General features: G+C 40.4%; 2 protein-coding genes across 2 annotated transcripts; one reads left to right on the top strand and one right to left on the bottom strand.

The window, feature by feature from the left end:
* Positions 1-1322: 1322 nt before the first annotated feature.
* On the bottom strand, positions 1323-6109 carry ribc1 (RIB43A domain with coiled-coils 1). Its single transcript, XM_074644405.1, has 8 exons — positions 5898-6109; positions 4413-4631; positions 4049-4266; positions 3859-3973; positions 3467-3585; positions 2601-2837; positions 1713-1879; positions 1323-1534 (listed from the first exon to the last, which is right to left on the bottom strand). The coding sequence occupies exons 2-8, from the start codon at positions 4609-4611 to the stop codon at positions 1453-1455; spliced, it is 1137 nt and encodes a 378-aa protein (XP_074500506.1). The 5' UTR covers positions 4612-4631; positions 5898-6109; the 3' UTR covers positions 1323-1452.
* A 1339-nt stretch (positions 6110-7448) lies between these two features.
* Positions 7449-22396, top strand: LOC141772909 (structural maintenance of chromosomes protein 1A). The gene is made up of 26 exons (XM_074644400.1): positions 7449-7835; positions 11116-11304; positions 11820-11932; positions 12297-12500; positions 12805-13043; positions 13142-13400; positions 13801-13941; positions 14027-14109; positions 14220-14319; positions 14790-14897; positions 15025-15210; positions 15710-15889; positions 16053-16199; positions 16401-16538; positions 16629-16745; positions 16838-16944; positions 17051-17192; positions 17648-17793; positions 17894-18047; positions 18141-18248; positions 19190-19346; positions 19494-19648; positions 19798-19949; positions 20030-20099; positions 20253-20363; positions 21504-22396. Exons 1-26 carry the CDS (start codon positions 7727-7729, stop codon positions 21582-21584), a joined length of 3696 nt encoding a protein of 1231 aa, XP_074500501.1. The 5' UTR covers positions 7449-7726; the 3' UTR covers positions 21585-22396.
* The last annotated feature ends 797 nt before the right edge of the window (positions 22397-23193 follow it).

Raw genomic sequence — 23193 nt, 5'->3', positions numbered from 1 at the left:
TTGCTATAAATTCAAACTTTCCATTTTTTGACTAAAAATAGTTTTGGGGTAAAAATTAAAAGGGGAAAAAATCTGTAGATGTTTGCAAACATTTCAAAATTAAAAAAAAAAAAAGTACATTAGTGTCATTTAGTGATAGTAGTAGTTCCATTACAATGAAAGCTAAGATTGCGTTCATGCCTACAACCATCTTGCAATGCATTGCAGCGCAGTGAATATCTGTGGAGTTTTTGTCTGATGCAGTTCTGAAAGCGAGCCGGTTTGTGCATACCACAGGGAGTACCTACTATATGCAACGTTGCTGCCTCAGTTCTCCCTATTCAAATAAAAGCTTGACACTGGCCAAACACCACCTGACGGTCCCTGAGGTAAAGTAGCTATGTGGGATGTCTAAACAGGCCAGTGGCACTGAAGGAGGTGTGTGTGAGCTCCCTGTTGACACACTCAGGACAAATAAAGCTTTTAAAAAAATAAAAATCTATTTTCATACAGGAGAGATGAATGACGCAAAAATATGCCAATATTCTAACTTGACTATCTGCTGCTAAACATCTGTGTTTGTCAGTGTTGGTGGCAAATGTTAGCTTTGAATGAAGAATGAGTGTACACACACAGATACTCACTCGACTGCCACTCACTCTTTGCTTTTCATGTGTCAAGGGGAAAGCTGGCCTTTTGCTTTTCCACTGTTGTTTTCCCCCTTTTTTAATATTTAAAAAGATACAAAAAAAAAAAGTGAATTGGTTTTAGCTTCAGAAAAAAAGCAGACAGATTTTAAACAACAATGCCTGAGTGGGAGGGAAGAGGGGAGGAAGTATAGGAGTAGGGAGTGTGTGTCCATGGGCCTCTTTGTGGTGTGTGGGGTGCACTATGGGACTGATGGTATCTATGTGGGTGAACAACAGGAGGTGGGGGGACGTGTACCACACATGGGGGCTAAAATAACTGTAACTGCATTATGAATCTACCACTGTAACTGGATTTATGACTGAAGAATAAAATACGTGGAATAATCTGTACCAAAAAAAGGGTCCCTTTTTTGTCATCAGTATCTACCAAGAAAATCAATGCAGTAAAAGTAGCAATACCACAGTATATAAATACTGTTACAAGTAAAAGTTCTGCATTCAAAACTGTACTTAAGTAAAAGTACATAAGTATTAGCATCAAAATATACATAAAGTATCAAAAGTAAAAGTACTCATTATCTAGAATTTCCCATTTCAGAAAGAAACATCATATCACTGGGTTATAATTAGTATCACTAATGTTGCAGCTGGTAAAGGTGGAGCTCATTTTAAATACTGCTGGGTAGCTAAATCCATAATAATACATCAGAATTTATTAGTTTATTTATTAGTAAAGGTACTTAGTTACATTCCACCACTGGATTCATTTCACAATCAAGTATAACAATCAATAGATCACTGTCACAGGGGAGGTGTGTGGGGGTCAGCGGGAGCTGGTATTGAATTGATAGAAGTAGTCCTTGCTGGGCTTGTTGGTGTACAGCTTCTTGTTCAGGTACTCCTGACTGGGACACACAGAGACACACAAACACAACAGTGACTAACTGTTTCCAAAAATGGTTATTTATCCTACATTAGAGTACTTCATCACCTACACCCAAAATATATTTGCTGAATAGTCAGTGTGTGTGTGTGTGTGTGTGTGTGTGTGCGTGTGTGTGTGTGTGTGTGTGCCGTGCTCACTGTGCCTGCTGCTCTTCGGCCAGCTGCATGTTGTAACGCTCTGTCTGAATCCTCTTCTCTCTCCTCAGCTCTTCTGCTTTCCTCTGCTCCTCCTCCGCTGCTCTGGACATCTTCAGGAGCTGAAGATCCCAGGCTGCGTCCTGAATCTTCTCAGCGTCACGCTGTCTCTAAAGATGGTAATAAATAAAGGTAATAAATGCTGAACCTGAGAGGAACTGTTATGTGAGATACTGGGTTAAAAAACTTTCTTTCTTATGCTTTCTTATGAAGGAGTGGTTCCTAACCTGGAGGTTAGGACATGACCAAAGTCTGCAAGATAAATCTGAGGGGTTCCAAGTTGGTTCATATAGGATTAGAAAGCAGATTTCTGCTATGCAAAATTAGGTTTATTTTTAGACTTTCTTCTTTTTTGAAGCACTGGAGGATTTTTTCGCTTAAGGCATCCAAAAGGTATTTTCATTTTTTAGAAATACTTTTCTGAGAAGAAATTATACTTCTTTGGTCACAACCTTTAGACATATGCAACCTGTGAAGAGAGGTGTACAAGTAGACAAAGAGATGAACGACAAATTAGAGGAAAAAAACTAAATAAATTAGTAGAGAAATACAATGAACTTAGATCCATACAGGGCACAAAGGGTCACTGAATGGTTTGCTGGTTTTGCCATTTTAGACCAGCATGTTAAACACAGGGAATACATTTTGGAAGAATGGCTTTCCTTCAAGGTGTCACCCATCTGTGGTTTAATTTCAAGTCAAAAGGTTTTGAAACACAGTTTTAAGTGAATTTTGCAGAACAGAAGAGGATATGATTTGACCGTAAATTGCTCCTGGTGCCCTACTGTGTGTATTATAGAGTTGCATTGTGTTTTAGAGTGACTCCAGTACCTGTTTCTGAAGACATTGTTCCTCTCTCTCCCTGTGGAAGGCGTTCAGCTGCTCAGGGCTCATCCCCTTCCACCTGTCTATCAGGACCCGTGGCGGCCTCCCTCCCCCCATCATGCTATCCGCTGCCTCGGCGCACTCTGTCATCATGTCGGATGTCAGGGTGTGCCGCATCTCTGCCAGATTCTCCCTCTCCTCTCTCCTGTGCTGCTCCCTCAGTGTCTCTGTGCGCTCTGCAGCCTGTTGGGAGAGCAGGACATGGTGAGGCCTCACCGCCGATCCAAGGGACAGCTATGATTGATCATTCCCTTGATGGTTAGAATAGCAGTGAGCTTCACGAAACCCAACCTCTAAATATGTGGTTACTTCTCTCGCATGGAGCCAAGAGTGAGCCATATGGTGAACGTCCTCCTGAGAGAGCCACTCAGTCAGTTGTGTTTGCTTGTGCATCGTGCATGTGAGTGGTTATTAGAGAAACCACATAATTGTCATGAAAAATACCGTGACCTGAAGGATTTATAATGATGCCTCCCAATGGAGGATTCAGCCGAGTGCGTTCAGGCAAATGAGGGGAGAGCTAAGCGGAGGCTTTTAAAAAACAGACAGGGCCCACGCATACATCAGAGCAGTTTAACCATCCACGTTGCTGGGTACCAACTAATATGATGGCCGTCTTCCTGCAGCAAGTGTGTGTGTACGCATCACTTAACATTTTCAATTAGCAATTTTTAATATCAAGATCCCACCTGAGAACACCGTGTCAAGGCTCAAAACCCCCAGTGGATTTCTCTTTGAGCATCCACATCAGCAGGAGGTGTGTGTGTGCATCTGTGTGTCCATCTGTGTGTGTGCACATGCGTGTACTGTACCAGAGCTTGATTGTAGTTGTTGAGTGTGACGCGGGCAGCTTTCTTACGCTCCTCCTCTAGTGCACGTAGCTGAACCCCCCTTAGGTCCTGATGCACCAGCTCTCTGCTCACGAGCATCTCTGTGACACACACACACACAAGTTGGAAATACAGTGTGTTTCTCACACCTGCATTACCCATTGTGCAAAGCTCTTCAACGACACACACACACACACACACACACACACACACATATAAAGGCTCTGTGGGATGAGCATCAATCAATGCCACCTGGCAATAAGGGCTGTGCGTAGGAGTGTGATTGTTTGTGCAGGAAAGCATGAAGCATGTGTGTGATTTACAGAGGCTTTACCATGTTAGCTCATCAGTGATTACAGTGAGTCTCTTTTCACCTCTGTGCTTGTCTCCCACGTGCTTTCTCTCATTGTCCTCCTTCTGTGCTCGCAGATCTCTGTCTCTCTTTTTCATTTGTTCTCGCCTCCTTTGTTCCTCTCCGATATCCTCCCCCTACACATGAAACACAGTATAACGGGATTATTTATTGCTGGATTTTGTTCCACCTGGTCTTTGATCCACACCTACCTGAAAGATTTTCATACTGGCAGGCCCCAGCTCGGCCTCTGGAATGGTGATCTCAAATGCCCCCTTCAGGCCACACTTGAGATCAGCATCATGTGAGTCCTCTACACGTTGATGAGTGGCCCAATACTGGGTCAGGTCAGTGTGCAAAGCTGCTCGCTTCTCTCTTTCATCATTGTCTTGCTGCAGTAGTGCTTCATCCTGATACTCTCTCAGCTTGTCTGCAGTGCAATAAACATAAAGACACCTGCGATCAATGCTCATTCTTGGTGAAAGGTTATTTCATAAAGGGAGATGGCCTAAGGCAGTATTCTTGGACTCAGTATTTTCTGACCCCTCCCTGGCTCTCATCATGCCCATAGTTTACCGAAAGCTTTGTCGCGTTGCAGCTCCATGTTTTGCTGATGTTTTTTCTCCTGGACCTGTTTGTTGAGAGCATCAAGGTCGAGGCCCATCACACGGTGCCGGGTGTTGTAGATCCGGGCCTTGCGTGCTGTTTCTGCAGACCTTCGCCTCTCCGCAGCCTTTTCTATGGACTGGTCTACAGGCAAATCCACTTTGTACATTTTCTCAGTTTCTAATGAGCCTGCAGGGAAGAGACACAGCATTACAACGCTGAGTATTGTGGCTGATATCTATAGTGGTGTAGTGGAGGGTATACGCAGGAATACGGAGTATACTCACCTCTTTTTCTGGTGGTTTACAGTATACCCACACATCAGCCAAAAAGCCATTGGAATATCATAGGAGAGTATCTACCCATCTACCTAATAGTACACCCACCTCATCAATGACCACTACACCACTGCTGATATCTTTGCTGGAAAGGAATTATTGTCTTAAAGGTCCCATATTATAAAAAAGTGAGATTTTCATGTTTTTTTATTATAAAGCAGGCTTAAGTCCTATATAAATACTGTGAAAGTATCGAAACACTCAATCCACAGGGAAATACACACAGCCCGTATTCAGAAACTCTGCATTTGAAACAAGCTGTCAGGATTTCTGCCCATTTGTGATGTCACAAATATACAATATTTAGACCCTTTACACAGAATTAAACATAAACATTCTAAATGTGTCCCAGTTTATTTCCTGGTTGCAGTGAATGTAAATGTCATCAGCTGACAGTAAGTACACATGGACCCAAGCTGTTGCCTAGCAACGCAATTCTGTCGCAATTCTGTCAAAATGCGCTAAAACGGAGCGTTTTAGACAGAGGGTGAATACAGGCATATTCAGGCCGACAGTATGAGGAAAATAAAGTTTTTTTTGAACATTACAGCATGTAAACATGTTCTAGTAGAAACACAAAATACAAGTATGAACCTGAAAATTAGCAAAATATGGAACCTTTAAATGAACTATCAGACCCTAATGCATTCATCTTCTTGCCAGATTTGATCCTATCATGATCTGACAACATCACACCAAAACCTGTAGAGGCTTTGTTGACTGTATTGGATGTTTTTTCAGTTCAGTTGTATTTTAAGATAAGATAAGATAAGATAAGATAAGATATTCCTTTATTAGTCCTGCAGTGGGGAAATTTGCAGTGTACAACAGCAAAGGGGATAGTGCAAAAAACAAGATGCATCAGCTAACACAGTAAAAAAAAAGAGCTAAACAAAGTGTAACAAAATATGAACCATTTAAATAGAAGTATAAAAATTGGAGCAGTATATACAGTATTGACAATAAACAGACTATTAACAAAATTGCACAAGTGGAAAATGATATTGCACAGTGAGAATAAAATTAAATTCCACCTGAAAATATTGCACAGTATGAATATCACAACTTATTTTCTTTAAAGATAAGACAGTGATCACAGATCTAAAGTAGCACTTACCTCTGACTTTACAGATTTGGTTAAATTATTGCAGCAGTTGTGGACTTTTTAGACCCCTTTAACACCTCAGTGGATGAAGCTGTTTCCTTTGGTAGGATCCTGTTTGTGTTTGGATCCCCTTAGTAACCATGGCAACTCATGGTATTATTTTACAGATGCACAGTTTGTGTTTTGTTTGACATAAATCATAAAAGACCCAGAACATTAAGGCTCTCTGAAACTAACATAATGTAGTGTGTAACTCAGATTACTTTAACATTATAGTGGTGGAATGAATAAAAGGGGCACAATTAATCCTGAAGTCGTGACTCGTGAGAACTAGTGATGTGTCGGTCAAGAACGAGCCGGTTCAAAGAGCCGGCTCTTTTAAGTGAACGTTAATGGTACGTGTCCACAGGGGCGTTTTTTATCGCGAGGGCACGCCCCGCTTCCCAGCATTGGAGGCTTGGTGGGCTGTCTCTAGACACAAGGCTCTCCCCGCCTGATTGGATGAACGCTTTCCCTCCGTGGGCTGCTGCTCCCAGCTTTCAAACCGGAACCAGTATGGAGGCTCGTTTGGAAACTTTCTTCTCTTATTTCACGAAAATAGTTCACGGAAATGTGTTTCTGAAAACATTTGAGGCGAGAAATAAGCCATGCAGTTGCTAAATCTGTCTTTATTTTGAATCGACAACGTTTATTTTAAAAGATTCTCGGGAGTTTCGAGAGGCGGCGAGTCGCGTCGGACGCCCGTCATTTGCATAAAGTAGACTAGCCCTCAACTTTATGCAAATGAGGAGCGGGCGTCGTGACGCTCCGTTTCTCGAAGCGCGATGCCACGCTACATCGAATGCATTGCACGGCTGCTTACATAGACAATGAATGGGGAGCGTGGAAAGCACGGAGGCTAGAATGTTGTGTTGATGACGTCCGTGCGACCAATCAGGTGATGACAGACAAGGATCATACCATCAAGCAGGGAGGGGCGGAGGTGACGGTCTACAGTTACAGAGAAGGAGGGAGAGGAGGAGAGAAAGAGAGAGGAGTGCGGTGCGCAAATAGCAGACAAGATGAGTGACAGTTGGAAACAAAAAAGAAAGAACCGGCTCTGCACTATATTCACATTTTTAATAGTCGTGTATCACAGCTGTTACCCTGCACTATATTCAGTTTTAACAGTTTTCTTCATCTCCTTGTATTTTTATATCTGGTATATTTTTTTGTACTTTGCACTTCTAACTTTTTTTTTACTGCCTTTTTACTAACATGTTTTGCACTATGGAACTGTGATGCTGGAAACTTGAATTTCCCTCGGGATTAATAAAGTTACTATCTATCTATCTATCTATCTATCTATCTATCTATCTATCTATCTATCTATCTATCTATCTATCTATCTATCTATCTATCTATCTATCTATCTATCTATCTATCTATCTATCTATCTATCTTCTCGGTGAGCTGAGCCAAATGATCTGGCTCACTAACAAAGAGCCGGAATTCCCATCTACTACAGTGAGAACAAAACTCCGTTAAATCTCGCGATATCTTTTCCGAGATTTCGTGTCTCGCGCGCTCGAGTCTTCTTCCTGTCGGATTGTAAAATGGCGCATTGTTGTCACCGCCGCGACGAAGCTTATGAAGCTAGTTAGACGATTAAACTAAACATGCACGTCATAATGTGACACATGCACAGGGCCTAACAGAACAACACAGAACAGAGAGCGTCATTCACTTCACGTATCGTCTTTGACTTCTTTGCTCGGGTAAACATCAGTTTGTTAGCATTAGCCAGCTAGCATCGTACTAGCTCACATTCACTGCAGAACAGCGACACTAATATCACGAAGATGGGTTATTTAAAGCTCATAGAGATCGAGAACTTCAAGTCGTATAAAGGCAGACAGATCATTGGACCTTTCCACAAGTTCACTGCGATCATCGGACCCAACGGATCTGGTATGTTATGATTGTTCACTAATGCTAAGCTAGCACCGGCTAACGGTAAACACAGTGCAGCGCTGCTCTGCTGTCTTTAGAGAGCACAACCTCTGGTTCATCTCTGGTTCATCTCTGGTTCAGGCATGTCTGACTGGCTGGACAGCAAGATTCCACTACGGTTAGGAATCAATTGAAGTTGCTTATTGCATTTGCATATGTAAGATGAAGATTGCACATATAATATTGGATCACTGCCTTTAAACATGCATTATATCTACCTTTAAACGTGCACTATATCTACCTTTAAACATGCACTATATCTACCTTTAAACGTGCACTATATCTACCTTTAAACATGCATTATATCTATCTTTAAACATGCATTATATCTACCTTTAAACACGCACTATCTACCTTTAAACGTGCACTATATCTACCTTTAAACATGCATTATATCTACCTTTAAACGTGCACTATATCTACCTTTAAACATGCATTATATCTATCTTTAAACATGCATTATATCTACCTTTAAACATGCATTATATCTATCTTTAAACATGCATTATATCTACCTTTAAACACGCACTATCTACCTTTAAACGTGCACTATATCTACCTTTAAACATGCATTATATCTACCTTTAAACGTGCACTATATCTACCTTTAAACATGCATTATATCTATCTTTAAACATGCATTATATCTACCTTTAAACATGCATTATATCTAGCTTTAAACATGCATTATATCTACCTTTAAACATGCATTATATCTATCTTTAAACATGCATTATATCTATCTTTAAACATGCATTATATCTATCTTTAAACATGCATTATATCTACCTTTAAACATGCATTATATCTATCTTTAAACATGCATTATATCTATCTTTAAACATGCATTATATCTATCTTTAAACATGCATTATATCTACCTTTAAACATGCATTATATCTACCTTTAAACATGCATTATATCTATCTTTAAACATGCATTATATCTATCTTTAAACATGCATTATATCTATCTTTAAACATGCATTATATCTACCTTTAAACATGCACTATATCTGCCTTTAAACACGCACTATATCTGCCTTTAAACACGCACTATATCTGCCTTTAAACATGCACTATATCTGCCTTTAAACATGCACTATATCTGCCTTTAAACATGCACTATATCTACCCTTAAACATGCACTATATCTACCTTTAAACATGCACTATATCTGCCTTTAAACATGCACTATATCTACCCTTAAACATGCACTATATCTACCTTTAAACATGCACTATATCTACCGTTAAACACGCACTATATCTACCTTTAAACACGCACTATATCTACCTTTAAACACGCACTATATCTACCTTTAAACACGCACTATATCTACCTTTAAACACGCACTATATCTACCTTTAAACACGCACTATATCTACCTTTAAACATGCACTATATCCGCCTTTAAACGTGCACCATATCTGCCTTTAAACGTGCACCATATCTACCTTTAAACGTGCACTATATCTGCAACCCTCTTGGACTCTAACCACTGGCACACTTTACACTTACTTTACACTATACATCCTATATACCACTTTATAGACTGCACTGTACATATTACATTTATTTATTGCACATGCTACATGTATTTATTGAAGGACTGTACACACTATGTTCACCCATTCACTCTATCTTTTATATCTCTATTATTGTTTTTATAATTGTTGTATACCTTTTACCTCTCCTGTGTTTCACTCTGTTTGCTGATGTTGCTGCTTTGGGGATTAATAAAGGTTCATCTTATCTTATCTTATATAGAGTTATATATGTCTGACTGGCTGGACAGCAAGATTTCAGTACGGTTAAGAATCAATTGAAGTTGCTTATTGCATTTGCATATGTAGTTTTACAAGTGCAAGTCTGTTTACATTACATTTATTTTATATATTTTATTCTTCTAGTGTAACACTTCTTTTTATATTTATTTATTACATCAACTTTACCTATTTTATTTATTTTATGTTAACTATGTGTTTTACCTGTTATATGTTTTATCTGCCTCGTTTAGTCTTGTCAAGTATTTGTTTTTAAAGCACTGACCAGAAGTGGCAAACTGTGAAATCTCGTTGTATTTAATACAATGACAATAAAGCTTTCTATTCTATTCTAATATGAAGATTGCACATATAATATTGGATCACTGATGATTAAAAGTAATAGATAAACAACCCTGGTAGTGGGTTAGCTTTGTTTTCTTTTATGCAATTGTAATGGAAATTCTGTCAATATTCCAGGATGCGTCTTAATGAACGTTGAAATAAGGATCTCAAACAGATGAAATGTCTTTGTTGTATTTTATTCTTGCAAGAAGAGGCACTGGTTATACAGAGTTGCACAAAGTCTGCAGAAGAGTGCACTGCAGGAGATTATTACAATGTGATATATATATATATATATATATAGAAATCTACAACAGGGACTGTGAGAAAAGGAGTTGTTTTGCACAGACAGTGTCCCAGTAAAAGTAAACACTCAGTACTTTCCCACTACATGAGGGAAGAGCACACAGACAGTAACTTTCCACTGTTGCATAAAGAGTCATCATTACATACAATGTAATTTTCCATTACAGCCATACATAGATGCAGCTTCACTGGGTATCACAGCTTTGAATGTGACTCAGCCAATTAGAGCAGTGACCCAAAATATAAATTTTCTTGTGTTAGATTATCTGGTAACAGTTTGACTACATGTCGTACCAATTATCCTACCACCTAACGTTACCATTCTGCACTCTGTTTTTGTTTATTTCAATGTTTTTTTGGTGTTACAATCTGTGATTTATCAACATGAACAATGCTGCATGTGTGCATAGTAATTCATTTGTTGTGTACGTGATCAATCTTTGTTTTTCCTCTGTGTAAATGTTTAATATTATCACATTTTCTTTTTTTGCAAAGTTATAGTTTCTCATCTTTGTGATACACATATAGGTTATGTCCAGCGTGACTCTCAATCCTTGATTTTTAACATCATTTTGCACATTCCAAGAGGAAGAAACAATCACTTTCTGTTGCACTCCCCCTCGACTTTGGTGCTTTTTGCACACAGCTCATTCCAAAAGTACAGTAAATGCATGCAATGTTGTAGTTACAGGCTACTGTAATCATCTCTTGCAGGGGTTAAGGTGGCCTTGAGTTGATAAAATGCTGTTTTCTAAAGAATAAACAAAGCTTGAAACAGGTTTGTATAGGTTATTACTAAAAATCTGCTTGCTGTTGTTGTAGGTAAGTCCAACCTCATGGATGCCATCAGCTTCGTGTTGGCAGAGAAGACCAGCAACCTGCGTGTGAAGACGCTGAAGGATCTGATCCATGGAGCACCAGTAGGGAAGCCAGCTGCCAACAGAGCTTTTGTCAGCATGGTGTACCAGGAGGATAACGGAGAGGAACGCTCCTTCACAAGGGCCATCATTGGTATGAAACGCTATTGACACTCATGTTAGAATGAATGCTTCAGTTTCATTAATGCTTATATGTGTGAAATGAAAAACGCCGGTCTAATAACTTTCTTCTGTAACTTTTGCCTGAAATTAGAAGGCATGAACTGTGCATCATTAAAATAAATAGTGTATTGTTGCATCAGTGCTTCTATACGCCCATATATCCGGGCACAGCCGCACAACCATGAGTTTTAACATTTTGAAGCATTGCCTTAAAATCCTGCCAGTACTCTTTGCATATAAAAGCACCTCGTGTTCAATTATTCAGTCTGAGATGTCACACTTTGCTTTGCAGAACTTTATTTTTGTCATTACATTATCAAAGCTAGTTAGGCAACACATTTTATTATGTATATACTGTATATGTTTATTGTAAGATTGTCAATTGGACAACTTTAATGAAAGCAGCCGTCTTGTATTTGCTATGACGAGCTAATGTTTCTGATGTTTTATCCCCTTTAATGTGTGTGTGGTGTGTGCATGCATCAGGTTCCTCATCTGAGTACCGCATCAACAGCAAGGTGGTGGGCCTGCCTGAATACAGCGAAGAGCTGGAAAAACTTGGCATTCTGATCAAGGCTAGGAACTTCCTGGTCTTCCAGGTGAGACTGGAATCCTAAAAATCTTTTCCAAGATAATTTTACAATTTCATAATTCTTCTGTACTAAGCCACAGGTCTGCAATCAGACAATTGTTACAGTGATTTCAGTACGGTTAAGAATCAGTTGAAGTTGCTTATTGCATTTGCATATGTAAGATGAAGATTGCATAAATAATATTGGATCACTGATGATTAAAAGTAATTGATAAACAACCCTGGTAGCAGGTTAGCTTTGTTTTCTTTTATGCCATACAGGCACCTTCACTGGGTATCACAGCTTTGAATGTGACTCGGCCAATTAGAGGAGAGACCCAAAATATAAATGTCTTGTGTTAACCGTTGTTCCCTGTTTATTCTGCCTCCAGGGGGCTGTGGAGTCTATTGCCATGAAGAACCCAAAGGAGCGTACAGCTCTGTTTGAGGAAATCTCTCGTTCTGGAGAGCTGGCCCAGGAGTACGACCGCAGGAAGAAGGAAATGGTGAAAGCAGAGGAGGACACACAGTTTAATTACCATCGTAAGAAGAATATTGCCGCTGAGCGAAAAGAAGCCAAGCAAGAGAAAGAGGAGGTATGTACTCGAGTTACATTTACTTCTATGTGATTGTGTCCTGCTCGGATTGGAAATGAAATGCTTCATGTAACTTTTGCCCCTTGACTCGCAGTTAGGGTTAGTTGCTAAGATATGCTTCTGATTAGTTTTACAATTTGATTACCCATGTTGATTTGCTGCATAGTTAGTGTTGTTTGTCTTATGTTATTGCTGCCTATTTTCGCCATGACACTCTTGACATGGAGGTTTTAAACTCAGTGTTGCAAAACACCTATAATATAGCATATCACACTGTCTGTCTGTCTTCCCATCATTCCACCAGGCTGAGCGTTACCAACGTCTGAAAGACGAAGTGGCCAGGGCTAGTGTCCAAATGCAGCTTTTCAAGTTGTACCACAACGAGACTGAGATTGAGAAGCTGAACAAAGAGCTGGCCCAGCGGAACAAGGAGATCGATAAGGATCGTAAAAAGATGGACCACGTGGAGGAGGAGCTGAAGGACAAGAAGAAAGAGCTGGGCAGACTGATGAGGGAGCAGCAGACCATTGAGAAAGAAATCAAGTAAGTGACGATGACATGTACTTCTCAGATGACCTACTGTATGACTAAAGCCTTTTAAAACCCAGGGCTGTTGGTTAATCACTCGACTCTGCCCACAGAGAGAAAGACTCTGAGCTGAACCAAAAGAGGCCGATGTACATCAAGGCCAAAGAGAACACCTCACACAAGATCAAGAAGCTCGAGGCGGCGCGCAAGTCACTGCAAAATGCCCAGAAGATGTACAAGAAACGCAAGGGGGACATGGATGAGCTGGATAAAGAGATGAAGGCGGTGGAGCTGGCCAAGCAAGACTTTGAGGAGCGCATGGAGGAGGAGGCACAGAGCCAGGGCCAGGACCTCACCCTGGAGGAAAACCAGGTCTGAGGCCCCTCGATTCATAATATATTAAGAATCAGTCATTTATTATTTACTGGATTTTATTTAGTAGATACAACTGAAGTACTGGTACGCTGGTACTAATTCTTCAGGGAGTCATTTAAACTGTATTAAGATTAAAGTAAAAATATCTGACTAACATCCTAACTGACTGTATAGTGTTCAATACAACTATGTATTTTTTGCACAGGCACTCTTGGCTTCTTAAAATGAATTTCATGGTTTGGTTTCACATTAAGATTATGGTACAATTTGAAAGCTAAAACATACAAATCACAGGTTTTCGGTGTGAAACTCCAATTTTTGTGATGATGTTATTAAATCAGATCGATCTTAAATTATAGATGGCTTTATACGACCCACTGTTTCTCTCTCCCCCCAGGTCAAGCAGTACCATCGTCTGAAGGAGGAGGCCAGTAAACGTGCTGCCACCCTGGCACAGGAGCTGGAGAAGTTCAACCGCGACCAGAAGGCCGACCAGGACCGCCTCGACTTGGAGGAGAGGAAGAAAGTGGAGACGGAGGTAAATAAGATAATGATGGCAGCTTTGACTTCGCCAGACTAGATGGATTTTTAAATATACCATATATTTCGCTGCTTCTCTCCAGGCCAAAATCAAACAAAAGATCCGTGAAATTGAGGAAAACCAGAAACGTATTGAGAAATTAGAGGATTACATTACCACCAGCAGGTATGTTGTTCTCATTTTTTGTAGTGTTCGACCAGTGATACTGTATATGTTCAGCTTATTGATTTCCCAGGTTTTTTTCATATTCACGCTTTTGTCCTGTTACCTCTCAGGCAGTCGCTGGATGAGCAGAAGCGCATGGAGGAGGAGCTGACGGAGGAGGTGGAGATGGCCAAGAGGAGAATCGATGAGATCAACACGGAGCTCAACCAGGTGCTTAATACATCCACACAGGGAAAGAACAGCGAAGGACTTCAAATGTTGTCATCTTAGCTTACTGTCAATGATTTCAGTGTGCTGTAGTTGTTAGAGATCATTCTCTGGAAGAACTTGAGTTCATGACTGCATGCCCTGTAACAGTGTTTTGAAGCAATACTTCAAGCTGCATCTTCTGTGTAACTAACCTGTGCCCTGGAAGTGAGCAGGAGAAAACTAAATTTCTCCCTGTGAATCAATAGATGTTTCTCACTGCAGACATTTCCACAGGGAAAAGCACAAGTGTGACCAATAAAACATAAATGACGGCTAGGTGTGCCAGTAATCCAAGCCGGTGCGCCAGCATGCACAATCCCGGGGCCTGGCACTGACACTGACACTCCTGTTGATAATGTTATTAGTTATTCCCGTGTTTGACAAATGAAAAAGTCTATAATGAATCCCATTATTATTGGATTTTGCTGTAGGTAATGGAGCAACTGGGAGACGCCAGAATCGACAGGCAGGAGAACAGTCGCCAGCAGCGCAAGGCTGAGATCATGGAGAGTATCAAAAGACTCTACCCTGGCTCTGTGGTAAGTATTCAGCACAATGTTATCTACTGATCTCCTGCATGCAAGTCTACAGTTTTGTGCTTCTCTACTTCATTTATTTAAGCGTTGAATATATTCAGATTGGTAAATATAAGCTTTCTCTCTGCAGTATGGTCGTCTAATCGACCTGTGCCAGCCCACTCAGAAGAAGTATCAGATTGCTGTGACCAAAGTGTTGGGCAAGAACATGGACGCCATCATTGTTGACTCAGAGAAGACTGGCAGAGATTGTATTCAGTACATCAAGGAGCAGAGAGGAGAACCCGAGACCTTCCTGCCTCTCGACTACCTTGAGGTGAATACTAGAAAGTACAGATGGTAGCTCTACATTTTGCATATGTTGCTAACGCCCTACAGCTAAAAGTATCCGGTTGGAACTCGCGCTTGTGAATTTTGGTTCCACATTACACTGCATCTATCTACATAGTGTGACTGCTGTACTTTGACAGTTTGGTACGAATACACAGACCGTTACAGCTCTAGACAAATCTCAACTGAAAATCCTACTGTTGTCAAATGAAAAAAACAAGATTTAATTGACCATAAAGCATCTTTTACCACTCTGACGGTGCTTATGAACATCCACCTAATTTGTAGCCTTTTGTTCATTTCAAAGCTACTAATTGAAACATCATTAATTTGTGTGCATAGTTTACAAGCTACACTTTTACAGATGGCTATATCAGGTTATTCATTTCTTGCTTAAACTCAGACTCCAGTTTCCTACTGGAAATGGCCCTCAAAAAAAGACTTGATGGGAATTTTAAATGTGCTTTTCTCTTGTCTTATCAAAGGTGAAACCAACAGATGAGAAACTGAGAGAGCTGCGAGGAGCCAAACTGGTGATTGATGTGATTCGCTATGAGCCCCCCCACATCAAGAAAGCCCTCCAGTATGCTTGTGGCAACGCCCTGGTCTGCGAGAACGTAGAGGATGCACGAAGGATCGCTTTCGGAGGGCCGTACAGACACAAGGTATTTTACTTCATTTAGGAACACTAACTTTTACATATATTATCAACATATATGTGTCATGAATATGGAAGGGTTGTGAAAGCTAGGATGTCCACCTAATGATTTGGTAGATGTGAATTTAGTCTATTCTTGTTCCTAACCTCCACTTGTCCCCCGTGTCCAGACGGTAGCCCTGGACGGAACTCTGTTCCAGAAGTCTGGAGTCATCTCTGGAGGAGCCAGCGACCTGAAGGCCAAGGCCAGGCGCTGGGATGAGAAGGCGGTGGACAAGCTCAAGGAGAAGAAAGAAAAACTCACTGAAGAGCTCAAGGTAACTTTGATCATTACTGGTCTTCTCTGTCTGTCTGTTAGTTAGTTATCAGGATATCTTGAAAAGTTTTTTGAGTCAAAATATTTGTTGGACTGCAGTTGAAACCCCTGGATAACTTCAAAATGTGAATTTTTGACTGGAGTTTGATGGATTGTGAATTGGAAGTAAATTCACAACACAAAACAATGTTTTTCTTTGTAGGAGCAAATGAAGGCCAAGAGGAAGGAGGCCGAGCTGCGTCAGGTGCAGTCTCAGGCCCACGGTCTGCAGATGAGACTCAAGTATTCCCAGAGTGATCTGGAACAGACAAAAACCCGTCACCTCTCCCTCAACATGCAGGTACAGCCTGGTCACACCTCAGTATTTCCCTCTTCCTGTTATTGCTATAGTGACTGTTGTATTAAAACTTGCTTCATTTGTGTCATGCAGGAGAAGTCTAAGCTCGAGAGTGAATTGGCAAACTTTGGTCCTCGCATCAACGACATCAAGAGGATCATCAACTCCCGTGAGAAGGAGATCACCGACCTGCGAGACCGCATGAACCTGGTGAGACTGACACACAGTGAGGTCCATTTACAAGCCTGTCTATGAATATGTGGCATTGCTGTAACGTCAATATAAATGTTCTTCTTTTCCAGGTGGAGGATGAGGTGTTTATTGAGTTCTGTAAGGAGATTGGAGTGAGGAACATCAGAGAGTTCGAGGAGGAGAAGGTGAAGAGGCAGAATGAGATCGCAAAGAAGCGGTGAGTTTAGTATTGAGTCCGTTTAAGTGTCAGTTCTTTCCACATTGTTAGTTAAGCTGTCCTGTTTCCTATGTTGTCTAACCTGAAACGCAACCTTTCGCTTCAGTCTTGAGTTTGAGACCCAGAAGACCCGTCTGGGTATCCAGGTAGACTATGAGAAGAATCAGCTGAAGGAGGACCAGGAGAAAGTCATGATGTGGGAGCAGACCGTCAAGAAGGACGAGGCTGAAATAGAGCGACTAAAGAAGGTAAAAACAGAAAGAGAAGGATGAAAACTTGACTTATAATAAGGGCTGTCAAAGTTAACACGATAACGCAAATTTGTTTTAACGCTGCTAATTTCTTTAACGCAACTTGCGACTTTGAGGTTGTAGCAGGCTCAGTTTTAAAGCTACAGGGAAGATACTGGCATCATATGAAATTGGAAAACCTAAGGAATCCATTGGTACCAACCATGTCAGGAATAAATAAATAACGCTCCAAACTTGCGCTAAATGTTGGCGAGGAAAAACTGGCATGGCCATTTTCAAAGGGGTCCCTTGACCTCTGACCTCATGATATGTGAATGAAAATGGGTTCTATGGGTACCCACGAGTCTCCCCTTTACAGACATGCCCACTTTATGATAATCACATGCAGTTTTGGGGCAAGTCATAGTCAAGTCAGCACACTGACACACTGTCTTTTTGTCATCTTTCTGCAGGAGGAGCACAGACACATGAAGATCATTGATGAGACGATGGCCCAACTGCAGGACCTAAAGAACCAGCACCTCACCAAGAAATCTGAAGTCAATGATAAGAACCACGACATGGAGGACATCCGCAAGAAACTGGGTGGAGCCAACAAGTCAGTGGCTGCAAACACACACATAAACATTTATATTTTTCACGTCATATGATATAAATATTACCCGTTGTGCTAAAAATGTTGTTTTTGCATTTTCCAGGGAGTTGACTCAGCTCCAGAAGGAGGTCACAGCCATTGAGACCAAACTGGAGCAGAAGCGCAGCGACCGTCACAACCTGCTGCAAGCCTGCAAAATGCAGGACATCAGGCTGCCTCTTCGTTCTGGAACTATGGATGATATCAGCCAGGGAGAGGTACTCACAAACACACTCCTACAGGCGCTAACTTTTTACTATTGAGAGTGAAACAGAAAATGAGATCCTTTTGTTTTTGTTTTGATGATCCAGGGGAGCTCCCAGCCAGAGGAGACCAGCAGCCAGAGGACGTCCAGCACTGTTCTCGCTAAAGAGGCTCTCATAGAGATCGACTACAGCAACCTGACTGAAGACCTTAAGGTAGTAAAGTTTAGATTTAGTTACAAAACGTTGATGTGAAATAAAACAGTAATAGCGAGAGCATTCACTCTTTTTGCAGTGGAAAGCCAAGGCATCTGTCTTTCCGTCATCACGTTACGTACGGTACAAAACGTAGTGACAAAATTTCCCAGCGGAAGATTGCTGTTTACATAATCCTGTTTAAAGTGATGTAAAATAAAAACCATAATAGCCAGAGCATTCATTCTTTTTGCAGAAGAAAGCCAAGGTAGCTGTCTCTCCCGTCATCACGGAAAAATGTACGCTTGTTATGACGTAGTTACGTTACGTGCGGAACGCAACAACTATCAAAACACCTTTGCATTTGTTCTGCTCATTAAAATGAGTATATCTCAAAAACTAAAAAATGTGCTTAGTTCAAATAATTTATCAAGCATTAAGAAATATTTTGTTCATGTTTCTACATTTAGAAATCTTTCGGATCAATACGTTTCGTATGTTTATTTAGTAACATTTTATGAAAAAAACTTTTTTTTTTTTTTGTATTTATGACACAATTTCAACAGTTTTGTCAATTATTATGGTTTATTGACTGTCACAACCTTTTAGCTTATGCTGTACAGATTTTAGGGATATGAAGAATTTAAAGATACTCTAAGAAATGACATCACAATAAGCAAAAATACCAATATAGGCACTAGCGGACCATCTTTATCGCAGAGTTCAAAGGATTCAGGAAAGAAACAGTCCAACTGGACCTCCTCACCTCATTTTATTTAAATGTGACGTCAGCTCTCTGGATTTGTGTTATTTGGTTTTCTGGTTGACGGTGATAATAATAATATAGCACTTTTCTCTACACAGTTAAAAAGTGCTTAACAATACACAAAAGAGGAAATGTAAAGAGGTGTGACATCTATAGTTTAAGGTGTACTTATTTAGTCCTGTTTGACGTTCTGCAGGATGCATTGTCAGAGGAAGAGATCAAGGCGGAGACGAACACACTGCAGCAGCGTCTGAACGAGCAGCAGAGTATCCTGCAGAGGATCAGTGCGCCCAACATGAAGGCCATGGAGAAGCTCGAGAGTGTCAGGGACAAGTTCCAAGAGACCAGTGACGGTGAGATGGGATGATAATGTTAGAGAGGATGGGATTAAATGAGAGAGAGAGAAAGGAAGTGATGCAGGCTACAGTACCTTTCTAGAGCTCTTGCTAAGGTTATCCCTTTGTGGGATCTCACGGTTTTGTTTTTTGTCTTTCCTTCAGAGTTTGAGGCTGCTCGTAAGAGAGCCAAGAAGGCCAAGCAAGCCTTTGAGCAGATCAAGAAGGAAAGGTATGATCGTTTCAATCAGTGCTTTGAGTCAGTGGCCACCAACATTGATGAGATCTACAAGGCCCTCTCACGCAACAGCAGTGCCCAGGTATGACTCAATTTAGTTTTTACAATGACCTACATAAATTCAATGTCTTTGTACAAAATGTGGTTTATGCTATGACAGTAAAACACAAGTCACAGATCATGTACTTTGTATTTGGTATGTTTTACAATGAGTGTGTCCCTCTCCTGCAGGCTTTCCTGGGCCCAGAAAACCCTGAGGAGCCGTATCTAGATGGCATCAACTATAACTGTGTGGCTCCAGGAAAGAGGTTCCGACCCATGGACAACCTGTCTGGAGGAGAGAAGACTGTTGCTGCCCTGGCTCTGCTCTTTGCTATTCACAGGTACAGAGTCTTAATAAATGTTTGATTTATTTGCATTGCCCTGTTGGAATATTGTTAACGTCTCTCCTGCTTGTCTCCAGCTACAAACCCGCCCCCTTCTTTGTCCTGGATGAGATCGACGCTGCTCTGGACAACACTAACATCGGCAAGGTCTGTAAAATTATATTTTGTTTCAGTGACTTCAGCCTTTCATCAATGTTGGTTTCTTTTTTGTATATATATACATATATATATATATATATTAATGCCACTCATCACATTAAATACAAACTACAACTCTTAATCTCCCTCTGTACCCTCAAGGTTGCAAATTATATCAAAGACCAGTCGGTGCTGAACTTCCAGGCCATCGTCATTTCCCTGAAAGAGGAATTCTACACCAAGGCAGACTCACTCATCGGTGTTTATCCAGAGGTGGGTTTTTCCATACTGTCTAAACAAAATACAGTGCAAACTGCAAAATAAAGCACAACCATTAAGCTTAGATCTGCTGGTCGTGGAAAGTCTTAAAAAGCACTGAATTCAGTTCCCTTTTATTTACAAAGGTCTTGAATATTTTTTTCATACATTCGGTATAATATGTTTTCATGTGGTCACAGGCTGTTGAGAGATGATGATCTATAACCACAAGTGAGATTGGTACGACAGTGGATTGTGCATGCAGGTCAATTTAGCAAAAAACTTAAATTAACAAAAGCAAATTAATGATTTTTTAATTGGTTAATCCATCCATCAATTGTGGACTTCTTTGGGTCCAAGTCAAGTTAATTTATTAATTATATAACTAGAAATTGTTATATACAGCTAGGAAGTAATGACAAAAGTGTTGAACATTTTTAATAAATGAATGTACATAATAAATAATACGCCTTATTGTCCCTACTATTTTTTTAATGGTTTTGACCTGTATGACCTTGAGAAAGGTATTAAATTGCATTCTATGTGGTATTAAAAAGTCTTAAAATGAATTTTGGTAAATACTGCAGAAAATGTGTATTATATATTTGGAATAATAGTCATATCTGTCATATAGTAATATCTGGTATGTACAGTTTCAAACATGGCATCATTAAAACATATGCCTGATCCTGTCCAGAATCCAGCAGAAACCTGCTAAAATAAAAAAAGCGTCTTGAGCTGTTGTTGCAAAATGCACATTGGAAACGTCTGCTGTACTGTCACAGATAAGCTTAACAAATAAAGTGATTTATTCACCAAAAGTACGTTAAAATAAATCAAATTAATGTATTGGAGGAATCTGTAAAGTCAGTAGTGTAGGAAGTGGATGCGTGGAAATGTGCTGCATGGTTGTTGTGCTGTAAAAACAAGGAAAAGCAACCAAAAGCCAGAGCACAGTGATGTGTGGTGAGAGGAGATCTGCCAGCAGCAGACTGCTGCATGCTCAGGCTGTTAAGCATGCCGGGCCCAGGTGCCGCTGATTACACTCCACATGTCTGCATCCCTGCAGGTAGAAAACAGAGGATCCAAACAAAGGGGCCGTCACAGTACATATGATTTAAGTATTAACTGCTTTTCTTTCTCTTCCATCCACAGCAAGGAGATTGTGTCATCAGTAAAGTGCTTACCTTCGACCTCTCCCAGTATCCTGATGCCAACCCAAATCCGAATGAATAGGACGAGCACTCCCAACACCGGCATTCTGTCAAGTTGGACATTCATTTGCTTCTCACTCTGGGTTGCTAACGTATACTGTAGTCACAGATCTTGTATTCATTAGGTCCCACATGTTATTTCCTATTGTTTTTTTATGTATCTTTTTGGATATGCTAGAGTAGTGAATTAGTGAGGTTTGTTTTTGAGTTGTGGAGGGTTGTTCTTTATAGACGGCGACAACCAGGATGTATGTACATTTATAAAAGCCCCACCCTTTCTCAATTTGGCCATACAAGAGTGGTTATAATATTCTATAAAATGAATTATAATCCAGTGAAAATGAGAGGGAATCAAACCTTTTTAACCGGCTGTAGAGTTTGTATCGCGTGGTAAAATGTGTCGACTTTACCTGAAGCAAGTCTTTGTTCTCAGAGCTTTTATACCGTTTACTGATCTCTCTTTTTAATGGTGTGCTTCAAATACTTTGCCTGTCATCTGTCGTGTGTACTCAAAGTACATGTATTTGCATTTCCATGTGCTACATTGTTTTTTAAAGCTTAATCAGGAAACTGTTGTTGCAGTATGGTGGATACATTCCCGTGTGTGATAGCTAAAGAAACCCCCTAGTGAGCTGCACCTGGCAGTGCTATAATGAGATCATGCAGCTTTGTCAAAACAGAAAATTATGTCAAAGGAAATATGCTGACGTCTCTTTATATTATATTCCTTGAGTGATATTCTGAATCAGCTTTAGGAAAACGGAAAGGAGACTATTCTGTCAGGTCTGTTTTATTGATTGATTTGCTTCAATAAATAAAATTTGAATTATTTAAGCTCTTTTTGGTTTACTTTTTTTTTTAATGCAAACATGCAACAGGTGCTGCTTTTGACCGATTTATGCATCTGTTTTTTTTTCTTTTTCTTTTTTTTCTTTTTTTACTTATATAGCGCTTTTCTAGTCTTCCGACCACTCAAAGCGCTTTACACTACATGTCAGTATTCACCCATTCACACACACATTCATACACTGATGGCAGAGGCTACTAAGGTGCCAACTTTGCCCATCAGGATTTAATCTAAATACTCATTCACACACCGATGGCTATGCCTCCGGGAGCAATTTGGGGTTAAGTGTCTTGCTCAAGGACACATCGACATGTGACCCGGAGCAGCCGGGGATCGAACCACCGACCTTCCGATTGGTGGACAACCTGCTCTACCCTCTGAGCCACAGAACCTATTTGAACCTATAGTGCAGAATGCATCTTGCTGCATTAGTTTCCACTCCATGACGGGGAGTCTGTGCTTTGCTAGGGCAAGACTATTTTTAGAGGGTCTCAGTTTTCATACTGTAACTTCTGCTGCGGGGCAGCGTCCAAAACGTCATGGCTCCGTTCAGGGCAGTTCTATCATTAGTTTGATTATTATTTAATGCAGCAAACTCACCTGTTGTGTGAGAGGGTTCATTCCTTCTCCATTAACAACCTTGTGTTGTCAGATGTAGGGCTGTTGTGGTGAAATAATTCCCCCTGCTTGATATGCGGTATTATTGCAACTTTTCTTTTGCAAATTACTTAATTTATCCTGATTTTAGCGCTATATAAATGAGCCTTATTGTTAGGCTATAATT

Source organism: Sebastes fasciatus, chromosome 8, assembly GCF_043250625.1.
Source record: "Sebastes fasciatus isolate fSebFas1 chromosome 8, fSebFas1.pri, whole genome shotgun sequence".
NCBI lineage: Eukaryota > Metazoa > Chordata > Actinopteri > Perciformes > Sebastidae > Sebastes > Sebastes fasciatus.
This window is presented reverse-complemented; position numbering and strand designations above follow the sequence as displayed.

Coding starts and splice junctions, on each gene's coding strand:
- ribc1 (XM_074644405.1), bottom strand. CDS start 4,611: ATGTACAAAGTGGATTTGCCTGTAGACCAGTCCATAGAAAAGGCTGCG. Junction 4,267..4,412: donor GCAACGCGACAAAGCTTTCG/GTAAACTATGGG, acceptor ATTGCACTGCAG/ACAAGCTGAGAGAGTATCAG. Junction 1,880..2,600: donor AACAATGTCTTCAGAAACAG/GTACTGGAGTCA, acceptor TACCATCTTTAG/AGACAGCGTGACGCTGAGAA.
- LOC141772909 (XM_074644400.1), top strand. CDS start 7,727: ATGGGTTATTTAAAGCTCATAGAGATCGAGAACTTCAAGTCGTATAAA. Junction 15,211..15,709: donor TGCCTCTCGACTACCTTGAG/GTGAATACTAGA, acceptor GTCTTATCAAAG/GTGAAACCAACAGATGAGAA. Junction 16,746..16,837: donor TGCGAGACCGCATGAACCTG/GTGAGACTGACA, acceptor CTTCTTTTCCAG/GTGGAGGATGAGGTGTTTAT.